The sequence below is a fragment of the Amblyomma maculatum genome, chromosome 8 (genome assembly GCF_055883805.1).
Source record: "Amblyomma maculatum isolate TAMU_Amacu chromosome 8, ASM5588380v1, whole genome shotgun sequence".
In the NCBI taxonomy this organism is placed as follows: domain Eukaryota; kingdom Metazoa; phylum Arthropoda; class Arachnida; order Ixodida; family Ixodidae; genus Amblyomma; species Amblyomma maculatum.
In genome coordinates, this window is record NC_139351.1 from 100341630 (window position 1) to 100356387 (window position 14758).

Genomic DNA, 14758 nt, shown 5'->3' on the forward strand with positions numbered 1-14758 from the left:
TACAAATTTTTTGAAACCTATGGGGAGCACGACGTGTAACAAATATTTGGTGGCATGTAAACTTAATATGGGCCACAAGCAGTTGAAGGGTTTGAAAACATTACGGCGCACTAGAAAGAATATGACACCACATGCGCACCACGGCAGGTTGAAGATGCGATGTCAGCACTCAGCACATATACTTGAGCATAGGAGGGAGTCAAACCCATAACAGGGCCCACTGTACAAGAGAGGTACTTTAGAATGACGGCTTATGGGGTCAGTTGGTTCATGACTAGATGACACAAAAATGAATACAACACCATATTCTTTCTTGTGTTGTCCTCTTTGTGCCGTAGCAATTTCAAGTCATGAACCAACTCGCCACAAAGGCAGTCATTCTAAAATGATTGAAGGGAATTGCAAAGAAATGCTCTGTGCATGTGACATAGCATCTCCTCCCAGCCTTTTGAATTGCTAGTACTATATAGAGAGAAGCGAGAGTGGCAAGCGAAACAGACAACGTAAACTACCACGAGCGGTTAGGAAAGTTGTTCGGCTGCAAAAGATACACAAGTTGTTCTAATGATTTTGCCAAGCCTGCACTCTATTTAACAGGGTGATGGTTTGGGCTAGGGGTTAAGCATTGTGTTCCATAGCGCAGCAAGAACACAAGGGACAGACACGAGCGCTGACTTCCACTGATGCTTTAATTGGCACTCACAAAATTTATACATGAAGATAAAACAGCATGTGTGAAATTAGACAACATACTTTACAAACAAAAAGAAATACCTAAAAACATGAGAACACATGTTACTGGTTCGCACACTGCCCTGAATCTAATGGCAAATTCGAGTGGGAGAGCAGGTGCACTCGAGAGCACTTCGAAAGTGCTCTCAGACAAGCGTGCGCACTCCGGTGGGAGAGCAGGAATAGAATCACTGGCTTCCAATGGTAGAGGAGGAGGGCTTTTCCTCCGCTGGGAGCACCCAAGTGCACTCCCGGCTGCTCTCTCGTCTAAAGCGAGTGTAGAGGAAGTCACATGGCATAAAGAGTCATATCCGCACCGTCTTTTTTTTTTTTCTTCTTTGGAGTCGGCGGCGCTCAAGATGGCGGATGCAAGCGTCAGCGCTCGGAGAGCTCTTCGGAATCAAGCGAATCTGCGTCAGGAGCGGAAAACATTGCTCAGGTGCTGCATGCATGTTTGAGAGTCACTACTGGCATCGAAAGGGCCAAAGGAGGCAAATCGCCGCACTGTGAGAACAAAGGCATACAAAACAAGCGGTTCCTCATGGAGCGTTGGCTTCTCCTCGAGTTGCAACTGCCGCCACTGCGAGCAGAGAAAGCTGGGGAGAGAAGTGCGGTCACGTGGTCGTTGCGCGCTGCTCTCGACACGCAGAGAGCATTCCCGTGGGAGGACAGTTACACCCTCACTCGGCGTGCTCCTGTACTGCTCTGCAATGCTCGGCGCCTCTGCTCTCGCCCCCCCAACCGAATGCGCCATAAGAATGCCATATGTTTTTTATCAGTGACAATGATGGACTGCTGACACAGCTTTAAGGTCCGGCTCTTTCGACTGCTGCTGCCTCAATAATTTCTCTCAATAATCTATCTGCATTTCAGCCAATTACCTCGCACTCTTTAGAGCAAGGCTTGCACTTATGATCACGGCAGTGCCGTGCCAAATTGCTGGAATTACCATCCCTGACTTCCCTAAGGTGCTCACTTAAACGCTCGTTAAAACATCGGCCTGACTGCCCTGTGTACGCCTTGCAGCACAAAAGCGGTATCTTGTATATTATTTCCTCAGTGCATGATACAAAGGGGTTGCTATGCCGAATCGTTAGCGCTTGCATCTGTCCTTCGTGTTCTTGCTGCACTATGGAACATAACACTGTACTTCACCATCCAGCCCCTTTGTCCATGACAAGCATGTCATGCCAGGCCTACTCAGACAAAGGCACGCATATACTTGAAGCTTTATGGAAGGGTGTGCTGAAGGTGGCAATCACTAGAAAAGTGAAGTAAAGATGCTGAAGGATAAAAAGGCTACCCTTGAGTGCCATCTATCCTTCCTGAAGGCACTACTGACCAGTGCTCGTGAATAGCAGAGGCATAGGATCAAAAGGATACGCACAAGATAGACAGCAGAGACATACTCCTCATTGATGTAAACTTCAATCTAGTGGCACTGCTTGAGCACATTGGCAATTATCAATGGTGGTTGGCCCAAGAAGCGTGCTCCAAAAAATAATTATATTTCTCTAAGCTCTCCTTTCATTGCTCCAAAGCTGCTCCAAAATGGCATTATTACTTCACCCCGAGCTGCTCCAAAATGCTGCAGCCTGCTTCCACCTCTACATGTGCCTGAAGAAAGCTTAAAGAAATATTGATACAGGCCAACTGATACAGGTCAGCCCAAACTTCAGGAAAGCATGGAATGGGAAACGAAGGGAATTCTCCGGTTAGGTACTTATCTTCCCTGCGCATAATGACAGTGCAAATTTTGTTACTTTGCAGGTAGAAAGTTTGTACAGTGGAAAACACTGAAGCCAGACAGCACACCAGCAGAGATCTCTCCAGCTCCGCAGTTACCTGATGGCTCCAAGGTTATTGCCCTGGCTTGTGCTCCTGGCATAATTGCAGCAGTGGTCACCAAATGCCACTTAAAGAAACACTGACCTGTCATATTCGGGCTGAGTGTGCTGGCTCTCTAACTTTTTTTGTCATTTTTGCATAACTGATGTTGAGAGGGCAGCACTGCAATATGAGATATAAGAGCAGATGTTACACAGTAATGAAACTGGAATGCTTTTTATTTTATTTATATACATATATATATATATTTTAGTTTGCTTCACTCATTTTATGGCGTTTCTTGTATTTTGTGCATACTTATGAGCAGTTAAAATAAATCAATCACAATAAGGTAGTTGTAGCCACTGTATTTGTGTTCCAATCACAATAAGGCGGGATCAAATCCCGGCCTCGGCGGCAGCTTTTCGATGGAGGAGAAAAGCAAGGCGCCCGTGTGCTGTGCGATGTCAGTGCACGTTAAAGAACCCCAGGTGGTCGAAATTTCCGGAGTCATCCACTACGGCGTCTCTCATAGCCTGAGTTGCTTTGGGACGTTAAACCCCACAAACCAACCAAACCAACCAACAATAAGGCAGTTGTATCCATTGTATTTGTGTTCATACCAAAACAGAACGAGAAAAAACAGGTGCTATACCTATACAAAAGGAAAGATTTCGTACATCGTTTGTTGCCTGAAATCCAGTTCAGATTTTGCTCCTTTTGATCTGGGACAGCCAACGGTTTAGATTGGCATTTGTCACTACTTGCTGCATTGTATCAGAAATTTGGCTAGCACTCTGCTAATTTAATGCTCGTGCAAATGTTCATTCTGCTTTTTGATGTCAGCCACAGCCTCAGGAACACATAAACTTCAGGCTCTTCGAAGTGCTCAATACTGAACCCCAAGCTCTGTACGGTGACAGCGCAGCACTCCTTCATAGGTCAGATGAGTTTAAGGGAAAGCATAAAGGCAGTGAAAAGGTGTTCACTAAGTGTACAAGAAAGGCCACTGCCAGTAAGTGGTAGTGCTACTGCACCATCATTAACTGAGGCTGAGTTACGCAACGATTGCATCACAAAACTGCCATCAATTAGCCCTGCTCCTACGGGTTGACCTGTGCGCCAGAGTGGGACAGATTGACAGCTTTGTGACAGTTTTTTGTGATGTGATCACTGCATAATTCAACCCCTGGAGGATTAAAGGACACTGATAACTGCATGCAATCATGTGTTCTCAATAACAATTGAATAAAGAATAGCCACTCCTATTTGTTGTCAGTGTCCCCTCAGTAATATCTTCAGAAGGACAGGTAAATAGATAACCTGCAGTCTGTTGGAACAACAAAGTGGATGCCAGGGGACAGGAAATATACCAGGAAGGCTGGAGTCAGGTGGGGAAATGCGACTATAAGGATGCCTGTACGCAGAGCGTGGCCAGAGATGGCACCAGACAGCGCTGACCGAAGATCAGTGGGAGAGGACCTCTAGAAATAGAAGTAGTTCAGGGAGATGGCAAAGTAGATGACTGGCAACTCCTGATTGTTTGAAACCCTTGTTGCTAAGTGCTCGCAGGAGGGTCATGGCTTGAACACACCCTCTACAGATGTATTACATTTACTGGCGTGACACAGCAATCAGGTCAGCTCACAGCGATGAAGCAGAGGGAAGTGGCACAGCGTCCTCAGCAGCGCCTCTCTTGGCAAACACCTGCCTGACGTTGAGATTGATTCTATGGTCGGACAGGTAATCTGCCTCAGGTCTCCACCCTTCACTGGCGGTGCTCCACGGTTTGTTGTCTCCACGCGGCAGCACGAGCGGTACGGCGTGGTATGCCACTCTGGATTCACCGCCCATCACGACGACGTCTCCGCTTCGGAGAAACATGGCTGTCGGCTTGACGTCTTTGGTTGCGCCGCCGATTAGGAAAACAGCACTTTGCCCGAAGCTCACGGAGAAAATGGGAGAGCCGAGATGGAGCTCAGAACGGTCAACGTGACCGCTCAGAGTCGAGTTCATGCCGTAGTAATTGACGATGGCGGCTTCCGGCTCGAACATCGAGTAGCCAAGCAGCCCTGCCAACTTCTTGACCAACGCCTTCAGGCAGCTGGGGAAGACGGACACATTTTCGAGATCGTACACTTTGGTGTCCCAGTCATGGTGCACGCCTAAGGTTACCCACCGGAGCTTCTTGTAAAAAGTGTCGCAGTTCAGTGACTTGGGAAACGCAGTCGGTGGCTGCAACGCCTTCAGATTCGTGTGGTTCGGAGGCTTTGGGTATGAACGCAGCGTACGGCTCACCCACTGTAGTTGCCCCTGCGGTGTGAACGGATTGGGAAGCACTACGAGACCGGGATTAGCCGGCACGGAATAGCAGAGCAGTTCCTTGTCGGCAACGGTACCGACATCGCCACAATCTGGTGTCGTCTGCAAGCGCGCGTGCAGCTCGATTGAAAAGTCATCGGGTCTTTCGAAATCGATCACTTTAGACAGATCCGGTCGCACGGTTCGTCTCTTGTAGTACTTGAAGTCCATCTTGAAGATATCGTTGCTGTCGTTGACGCCATCCTGATACATGTTAGCCAGATACACTAATTATACCCTAATCAACTGCCGGACCAGCGGTTACATCGTACCTAACGTGCCACATGCCTTCACTATGCTCTCTGGAAAAACCATACCATGATCATACTATAACCATACCTTGGAAATAAACCAAGGTATATAAACCGCGGTCTTGCTCCGTGACCACGGCGTATATAAGCTGCATTCGATTTAGCCGTGGTTCTCTGCACCGCCGGAACCGGTTCACGGTGCGCTGCACCAAAGCGCTCGATTCACAGCGTTCCCTGCACCACCGTCCGCGGTTGATTTTTGGTGCAATCGTGGTGTCGCTGTGGTGCAAAAAACCGTGGCACCCTCCGGAGGAGGTGCAGAAAGTGGTGCACGTTTTGACGGCGCTAGCAGACGACGCGCGCTGCCAATGAGATGCTTATAAACATCGATTATCGACTTGGGGATCCAGCGTCATTCTCTGTGAAATGGCGAGTTTCTCTAAGGTCTCCTGTGACAACCTAAATAGCCTCTCGAGTTAAAAGCTGAAATATCTGGCAACAGCGCTTCAGTTGTACGGGAACTCTGTTTTGTCCGAACCAGTCGGTCTCTGTCTGAACATTGACGTTGCCTCAAAGGAAAGCGCGCCGTTGGGCTCCTCATTCTCACTATCGAAGGACTCCAGAAATTCCTTAAAAATGACTTCGACGATGTTGTCCATGACGTCGCGACGCACCGCGAAAACTTACAGCACGCGGCACACGGGAAATCGCGAGCAGACGACTAGGCGCTGCTGACGCGCTGCACCTGCACCTGAACCACAAAAATGGAACTGCGCCGGTGCATTGAGGAACTTTCTCCATGCACCGGCGGAACTTGGTGCCGAGAGCAATAGACATATAACACTATTTTTTGTTTGAAGCAAGGCGGTAAGGCAGCACAACCACATGGCACAACCGCAGAACAAGAGTAAAAACAAAACGCATACAAAAGTAATCTAGTACCCTCACGTTTTTACTTGTAATAAAAACTTGTCATTAGCACTGCATTTATAATCAGACTTGAAATACGCAATTACATGCAGTAGAAAAAAGAAGCCGGTTTATTCATAAAATACCCAATAATGTCGCTGCATTCGCAGTGGCGCCTTGATGTTTACTTTCCCCTTTCTCCACTCATCCAGCATGGATGGTGTTGCTGGCCGCAGAGCATCCTCCTGTTAGGTAAGATTTTCGACATCCCTGTGCTTCACGTCAAACCGATTTCATCGCCGGCTGATATTTAGCGGGCTCTGAAAAGGCTTAAACCGGCGCCAGCGGTGATCCACCTTCTCATGTGGCCCTACAGAGCCACAACATCCGCACCGCCGACTTGGTCTCGTCTCCGTTCACATATTTCTCTCCTCTCTCCTCCGCTCCCAGAGCCGCGAAACCTCCGAAAGCTACGGTAAAACTCCTCATCGATTGAGCGCTCTCTCGAGATGAGGAAATTCTGGTTTCTCACAGCACACGAGTCGTACGGTGTAGCTAAGCGCTTCGTCAACACCTCGCTGAGGTGGCTCGATTTTGGTGCGGCTCGTTTGTAGAAAGTGCGGCCTTTGGGTTCTTTTATTTTATTTTTTTTTTCCTTCTTTTTCTTGAACACGGATGGAATTCTCGAGAGCACGAACGAGACCTCGCTCCGCGCTTAACCGTTGGAAGAAAAGAACGTGTTGCAAGAAAAAAAAAAAAGCGGGACGAGGAGGGAGAAAAAAAATGCGCTTCTCTTGCTGCACTTGCTCGTAACACGTTTTCCTCTCCTTTTGCTCGCTTCTGGCCTCGTTTCGCTGCTGAGGCGCGTTGAAATGTATACGAAATGACTATAATTGGACATAAGTGAGAAGTATTCTTGAGGCATACCCAACTGTTTTGGTGCGATCTGTGCTAGGACAGGTAGCTCTTATACTATCCCAACCGCTTGGCGTAGCCAAAGCAAGAACGAACGACACGCTTAGAGGCGAACCACACACCGCTTGATTAACCGACATCCGTTGGCTAAGATAATTTCTCGGCCGCTCTAAAGTGCCTTTCAAATGGAGCCTCCTGTCGGGCGTTCGCCCACCGAACCCGAGTAAACGAAAACTGGCTGACGCAGCAAACGTTTCACCGCGCGTACTGCGCTGTGAATGCGGATGCCAGCGGTCGTAGTAGGCCTGAGTGCATGCGGCGGCAAGAGTTGCCCGTCGGTAGCCAAGCATGCATTAGATCACCAACCGTCGTAAGTTCTATAATTTAAGGCGTGACTCATTTCGCTTCCGGCGCCGGGTCCGAATATATTCTCGCTCTCATCCATTTTCGCTTCTTTATTCTTTTTTTTTTTCTTCGGAGCGACGACCCGCTTGCCTTATCAGCATAATCCCGACTTATCAACCACACCCTATGTGGCGTTGTACGCAAGAGTGTGAGGTCAACAACAAAAATTTAGTCCACTAAGCTCATTGGCACTAAACGTTCATCAACTTGCTGCATACAGTGGGAGGCTGTTGGGTGCAAGGAATTTCACAACGCAACAGTCATTCACCTAACTTGAAAACTTCAGCATTCACGCAGTTCATGCTGGTTGATAAATGTTACTGTCAATGGAAAGCTGCCTTAGTGCCTCTCTGTGCGGAAAACGGTGGAAGTAAACTTGCATGGAACCTCTGAACCTCTGGAAAAGCAAATTTGTCAAGAACTTATGAATCAAATCTGTTCAAGCAGTTCATGAGGGAATTGAACAAGGGCTGTACCCAAGCAGCACTAGGTCGCAGTTACCGACTGTGAAATATTTTTGTCTTTTCACCGTCACTCCTATATAGCGTATCTTTAACCATGTTGAGTATTGCATGTGGACGACCGATTGTGTGTGTGTGTGTGTGTGTGTGTGTGCGTGCGTGCGTGCGTGCGTGCGTGTGTGTGTGTGTGTGTGTGTGTGTGTGTGTGTGTGTGTGTGTGTGTGTGTGTGTGTGTGTGTGTGTGTGTGTGTGTGTGTGTATCTGCCCACAAAAATTGGAATGTACATACAAACATCCAACTGCATGAAGCTCATGACAGCACCTGTGGCAAGTCTCACTATCACAGTTTTCAGACACCTTTGTTTGTTGTTTTTTGGGTGGAGTCATTTTTGAACATGAACACCTTGCTTGGCAAACCTTTTGGCTTGTACAGCTGTGTTCTGTGACACAGCTGTAAGTGCTTCTTAAAAGCTGTGTCACAAACCCCCGCCTTTACAGTCAAAAGAGGCGCGGGATCCCCTTTACGGTTACCTGTCGTCACTCTATGAGGTTTGAGAACACATTTAAAAGTTAGGCCGGTCAACCTGTGAAGTATGTGTGTCAGTGTGTGATTGAGGAATAAATTCAAAAAAAAAAAAAAAAAGGTCACTTTCTTTTACAAACAATTGAATGTTTATAAATAGTAGTCCAAATTATACTGCATACAATCATGCAGTACACGCATGCAATACAATAAAAAACAAATAAAATACCACGACAAGGTATTGATAGGAAGACGGCTAATTAAATGACAAGAGGAAAACCCGACAATGAACAAAATGCTGCAATAAAAAGAAGACTTTTATAAAAATAATAAAGCAAGTGTTCTAGATATAATAAGTATGGGCAAAAGTCAAATAGAAAACACAGCGAAAAATATTACTAATTCAGGTAAAGGTTAACAAAGGCAAAAACAACGTTGATTAAACAGTCTTTAGCAAAACGGAATTTCACGGTTTTCTTGTTAAGGCGTTGTACGAAAATTGCATGCGCTTTTCGTATGAGCTCAGTGTGGAAATAAGTGTAGTTCCTGTATTTTCTTTAACGTGTGACATTATTAAACCTTTTCTTTGCTTTTTTAACCTGTCTGTGAAGCAGAGATTCTGTTCCATGTCAAGGAAGCAATGGATGAGACTTGAGTGAATGTTTTCTTACATTTATTTCTGCAAAATGCTAGCAAATAAGAGGTATCATTCTGACAGTGTTTAAGGGATGTCACTACTTTCTTAAGTTGGTTTTTGTGCGGCTTGGCATGCTGAGCCAAACAAGGCCACTGTTCAACTTGACTTGTGGATTAATTTGCATCTCTGAATAAGTTGAAACCCTTGTGCGCAAACATTGATGAGGAGACTTGTCAACTAATAAGCCTAGTCAGTGCAGAAAATTACAATTTGTAAAAAGCTTTCCTAGCCAACAGTATGTGTTTAAATTTCTGACTAATGCCCATCATGTTAGCACATGGTCACCACCTGTTGTTTTACTGTAGGTTCAGCATGCCATTTTATTGTTTTCCCTTTATCTGCTCACTTTGCTGTTACTTTAGGATCTGTTATTATCAGAAGAAGAAAAAGGTCATATGCCTTTGTTTCTTTTAGTGCGTAGCACTACTAGCCGCAATCACTGATTTCGTCAGTGTATGTCCGAGGCCGTAAACTTGAAGTGGAGAAAGAGGAGGTGGCGACGCGCGTCTCAGCATTGAGGAGGCGGAGCGGCCGCACAGCTTCAGCAGAAGCCACCCTCTTTTTCTTTGTCCATCCGTCTCTCTTGAGGAGGAAGGGAAAGTGGCAACGCCCGCATCACGTGACTTAACACTGAGGGGTCGGAGCGGCCGCATAGATGCACCCAGTGAGAGAGGGGCGTGTTCCGAGCTGCTCGCTGCATCGTGAAGCTGCTTGTGCTCGTTTCCCTCTCTCTTTCTTTCCTCCTATGATCCCACCCCAAACTTTTCAGCCCCAGAGCAGTGCATTGTAAAGGGGTACATTGTGCCTGTTTTCACTCATTTCTGAAGATGGTGTAAGGAAAGCTGAGGACGCGGCGGCACTGCGTTTTCTTCGCGTTGCAATGGATGAAGTCGGGCCATCTGGCACTGCAGCGCAGGTTCGCCGTGCTTGACGTGCTGAAGTACAACAGTTGAGCAGTGCTACACACCTACTTCGCATTTAATTAACTGTGCAAATGGGCCATAATTTTTTTAAATTTTATAGTCATTTCTTCAATAGGTTTTAAGCTCAAAATGCATAGGAGTTGTGTGTGGCAGGATTTGAAGAATGGGGTTTTATGACGAAAGAAAAACGTTGCATTATGGCATAAGGAATCCCCAAAGCCATAAATATTGCTCAAAAAAAAATTATGCTCTAGGAGGTGTTGAGTTAAGAATGACAGCTTCAAAGCAACGAATTCTGCTGCTTGTGGAGGGGAGGTTTGGTATGCCAAGACAGTAGGGTCGTAGGGACGCATGGTCTTGAGGGGGTTCTGGTTGAAATACAGCCATGACAGCAGACATAGTGCAGTAAAGTTGCTTTGGATAGCTACCCTCTGCAAGCATGTCATGCCTATGCCTTCTCTTGGAAATAAGGTGCAAGATAAATTAAGGCAAACACAAATGCACTGAAGGCGGGGGCAAGAAAGAATATGGACAAGTGCTTCTTGTTCAGTCTTCAGCGCTTTTCTGTTTGTCATGTTTTACCAACTAGCCCAAACCCACACCTTACTAAATAAATTAAGGGTTACTGCTTCTAGCTTTTGCTGTCTTGCTTCATTACGCTGCAGCATCTTTTGCCTCATGGCCTTCTTTTCCAGCCACTAAGTACAGTAGACCCCTGACCATACTATTGCTATTGTTTGCCCTAAAAGCAGGGTCCCTGTGGTGGCAGGGCATGGCAGGCCATGGCAGCCATAAGCGGGCCAACCACGTCAGCAGCGGCAGTCACCGAAGGGAGCGTGCCCTGCTGCAGCGGTTCATCACGTTGCCCAGAGCCAACACCCGTGGTGGCGCCCGTGGTACCGGCTCCCATTAGGGCTGGTGGGGGCCATGGGGACCAGCGGCTCGTCTCAGCGGCCAGGGTGGGTCCCATGCATAGACTGGGCTACAGGCGAATAACAGTGGACAACTGAATATCACATGAGCAGTTTTATTTTCAGCATGTAGCACCTTATTGAGAGCTATGGCTTTGCAATTAAATTAAATTGAAATTGTGTTAACTGTGCAAAAAAAGTAAGACAACAGGAAGAAACACATACGACACTTAAAAGCGCACTTAGACTGCGCTTCTAAGTGTTGTATGTGTTTCTTCCTGTTGTCCTACTTTTTCGCGCAGTTAACACAATTTCATTATGAACCAACTAGCCCGGCAAATCTTATTGCTGGCTTTGTGTCAACATGAGTAACAGCAATTTAAATGCACTATAGTCCTTGTTTTATGTGTCTGTTCTCATCTCATTGTGAAAATGGTTTGGCCTGATTCAGTGCTTGGATTGGCCATGAGCACAAACTTATTGACGTTCACTGAGTTTGCTTTTGCGGTCACAGTTTTCTTGATCAGTGGCTGTTTTGCCTTCCTACCTGGCGTGTGATAAGATTGCATGTATACCTGCCAACGCTCCCAATTTCTTACTGAACTTTCAAATTGTGTGAGCACTGCCCTAAATCTCCCGCCTCTGCCTGCATAAGGCTTGGTTTTTGCGAAACCAACACCACGGGATCTGCAGCTGCATCGTAATTGCCTGCATCACCATCAACAGCCGCAGAAGTACCATCAGCATCATTAGTTAGTCGATCAAAGCCAGATGAAGCTCTAGCCAAAGTTGCTGTGAATGGTAGCATTGCATTGCAATTCTGTATTCCATGTTTGCAGTTGCACCTGCTTGTGTGTATGCTTAGGGCTAGCTAGGCTGCCTTTGTGTGGCACACAGTGTGCAAAAAGTTGGGACTTTTCATGTGCTTGAAGTAATGGCGCTATTAAAGCCCAAGAAGATGATTCGGAAGTGTTCTTGTGCTTATGAATTTCCGTGCTTCATGACATCGAGAAAAAGCTAACATCATGCACAATGCAATGTTTATCGTGGCGACACAGATGACTTAAACTGTAGCCAGTACTGAATTCCACTCATCGGTGTGCAACACAGCCCTCTAACACTGCCGCTGCTGAAGAGTCATCAGTCTGGACCATACTTTTGAGCTAAACTACTCAGATTTTTAAAGCTAGCAAGCTCTGCTACTGCAAGTCCCATGCAAAAGGTTTCGCTGCACATTGCCTCAAACGTGCGGGTGACCCTTCCGTAACATCAAATGCGACCTGCCTGCTCCCTTTTTTGGCATGAATAAAAATCTCGGATCTTGCCAGGTTGGCAGGTATGAAATTGTATTGCACTGGAACTTGGGGGCTAAGAAATTGTGCATTGCCTTGCATGTCTAAACACATCTGCCTATAGCAGTTCATTTTCACCCCGTGTGCAGGATGGAGACTTCAAGAAGATTCGCAGGCTTTTGCAGAAGCACCGGGTCAATGTCAATGCCCGTGATCCATCGACAGGGAACACAGCTCTCATGGTGGCCTCCTTGGTCCAAGACCCAGATGTAAGTGCAGAGTGCAGGCCATGTGCATTTCTTTTTTATGTGATAACCTTATTGTGTTAAAAAGCCAGCATTCGGTGTCGGACACTTAACTCTGCCTGCCGCCATTGGTAGATGGCCAAGTGGGAAAATCTCCCTTTCTTCAGCGGAGAAGAGGGGGAGACCGGAAGGTGGCTGTCACGGGAAGATTCTAATCAGTTTTCAAGATGTTTGTGCTGATGCATTGCATGCGCTGTCATGCATTGTGTGTGTGGTTATGCTTGCTATGTGTGGTCGTGCATGGCAGCTCAAAATGCTTGTAGTTATGCAACTTTGTTGTTTGCATTCTGAGGGGGACATAAGCTTCAAGATCAGGCTAGTCGAATGGAGACTGCTTGGTGCTTACATGTCAGATATTGTCCCTCTCTTTGAATGGAACATTCCACGCAAGCATTAGTATCCATATTCGCAAAAGTTTATAGCGGTGGTTGCAGCTTGTCCTTCAAATTGAATGCAGCCGATTCCCAGTAATCGACTAACGAAAAAAAAAAGAAAGTTATGACTCGAAAATGTCATTGTGAAAATTGATGTGATCAGGGTGTTTCGAAAATTGAAAAGAAAATGTAATCACTTACCTGTAATAGGTTGTTGCATGGTCACTGCTGTGGTGCCACTGAAATGGGATGCCTTGTGCAGGCCATGAGTGAACTGCTGCAGCATGGCGCAGACCCCACACTGCACAGCTATACGGGTCAGAACTGCCTGGACTCCCTGCCAGCCTCCCTGGTGCATCTGGTGCTTGGGTTTCCCGACTACTTGCTCAAGGAGAGTCCGCACCGGAGCAATGAAGAGCGGCGACTGTTGCTTGCAGCCTGGAGTGGACAGCGGGAAGAGGTGGGTAGGAGTGCTGTGAGCAAGCTGATAAGAATCTGCGACTCATTGTTGTCTTCCACCTTCTATTCTTGTGCTAACAACTTTTCACAGTCAGCTCCATTTTATGTAGTAATACAGTTAAACCTGATCATAAAAAAATTGTAAAATGTCCACGATTTTTCGCTACATGCAGTTTTTACGTGAAAACCCAAAAGTACAATGTAGAATAAAAACTAGATTGAGAATTGATATGAGGGAAACCACCTTGAAAGTGTTTACAGTAAATCAGAATTATTCGAAGTCATAGAAGCGGTGAAATCACACGCGCGACTGCGGCGGGCAGCCTCCACCTCCTCTGCGGCTCGCACGACGCATCTACGAGGGAGCTGGAAAAGGAGGTGGAGGAGGAATCAGTCTTGGGAAGAGTGTGCGTGTTGGCGCTGCTGCCGTGCGCGTGCTCGCCCACCACCGTTACTCCAGGAAACCGACTCTACGTGACGTCAGCAGCGCACTCCACTGTTCCCGCTACCAATGCGCGGGAGCCCGCGAACAATCGCGTGGCAGCAATGAACGCGCGCTGCGAAACCCGTTGTACCCGCTCGATGTCATAGCCTTTCGTGGACGCTGGCTGGGACTACGCCAACAAATACTTATCCGTATTTCTGAATTACTTGAGGTTAATTAACGAGTTTTAACTGCAAGCATCATTGGTTGCGCGGAAGAGAAGAGCAGGCAGCCTCCGCCGCAGTCACCAACCTCCACCCTCCGGCACCACCGGCCGCTGCGCCAGTCATTTTAGGCTTTATCCACTCTTCCATAGTTTTACATGGTTTCATCTGTTCCCTGGATGTGCACAGCCTCCAACTATGCCTCCCTATCGTGGATGTTTCTTTGGCCATTGGCCGGGCTCCAGGCCGCCAAAGACGCGGCAGCGTGTAGTTCGAAGTGTTTGTAGCGGAAGCTTTTTTTTATACTCAGACCTCTACGGAGCTTAGCCGTACCAATTAGTGTTGTTCGAATTATCCAAAAATTCGAATTAACGCGCTTTCATTGTATAATGAATGTTTGGAATATGGTTGTTTATACAGTTGAGGTGGAAGCTATGCAACAATTTTTCGTGGATTTATCAGTGCTTTGTTTTGCACACGTTGTCAGCAATGTCGAATAACTTCTCTGAAATCACAAGTACCACTGTGGCCCGTTTTGAAGTGCGATGCTGTAGCAGTAGTGCCTCATTTCAAACGGCCACCTTGCATTATGGAGATACATCACTGCATAGACAGTGACCTGTACGGAGAAGCATCCTCAAAACGCACTGATTCAGTGCATTCGAAGAGCAGAGGTAGCATGTGAATGCAAAAGAGGAAATATGAATAGGCATTAGAACGCTGTGACGCCATCCCGAAATAAATATACAGGACCAGTGACACGCA

General features: G+C 46.8%; 3 protein-coding genes across 9 annotated transcripts in view; 2 read left to right on the plus strand and 1 right to left on the minus strand.

The window, feature by feature from the left end:
- Nucleotides 1–2909, plus strand: part of niki (nimA-like kinase) — a 30314-nt gene extending 27405 nt beyond the window's left edge. For all 4 annotated transcript variants that reach the window (XM_084576971.1, XM_084576972.1, XM_084576973.1 and 1 more), the window contains one exon: nt 2503–2909. In XM_084576971.1, the coding sequence (XP_084433097.1) occupies nt 2503–2663 (161 nt within the window). In that variant the 3' untranslated portion in view covers nt 2664–2909. The remainder of the gene's footprint in view (nt 1–2502) is intronic.
- Nucleotides 672–5264, minus strand: AlkB (alpha-ketoglutarate-dependent dioxygenase AlkB). 2 transcript variants are annotated; one of them, XR_014700320.1, is made up of 2 exons: nt 3977–5264; nt 672–1142 (listed from the first exon to the last, which is right to left on the minus strand). XR_014700320.1 is itself a non-coding variant. In XM_084576975.1 (2 exons), the coding sequence occupies exons 1-2, from the start codon at nt 5131–5133 to the stop codon at nt 1133–1135; spliced, it is 936 nt and encodes a 311-aa protein (XP_084433101.1). In that variant the 5' UTR covers nt 5134–5264; the 3' UTR covers nt 672–1132. The 2 variants fall into 2 exon arrangements, 1 of the variants encoding a protein (XP_084433101.1); XM_084576975.1 differs by having other exon boundaries at nt 4208–5264.
- A 985-nt stretch (nt 5265–6249) lies between these two features.
- LOC146181979 (uncharacterized) overlaps nt 6250–14758 on the plus strand; it is a 38293-nt gene continuing 29784 nt past the window's right edge. For 2 of the 3 annotated variants that reach the window (XM_084576976.1, XM_084576978.1), the window contains exons 1-4: nt 6250–6332; nt 10754–10963; nt 12357–12476; nt 13149–13346. In XM_084576976.1, the coding sequence (XP_084433102.1) occupies nt 10787–10963; nt 12357–12476; nt 13149–13346 (495 nt within the window). In that variant the 5' untranslated portion in view covers nt 6250–6332; nt 10754–10786. The remainder of the gene's footprint in view (nt 6333–10753; nt 10964–12356; nt 12477–13148; nt 13347–14758) is intronic. The other variant, XM_084576977.1, reaches the window with a different exon arrangement.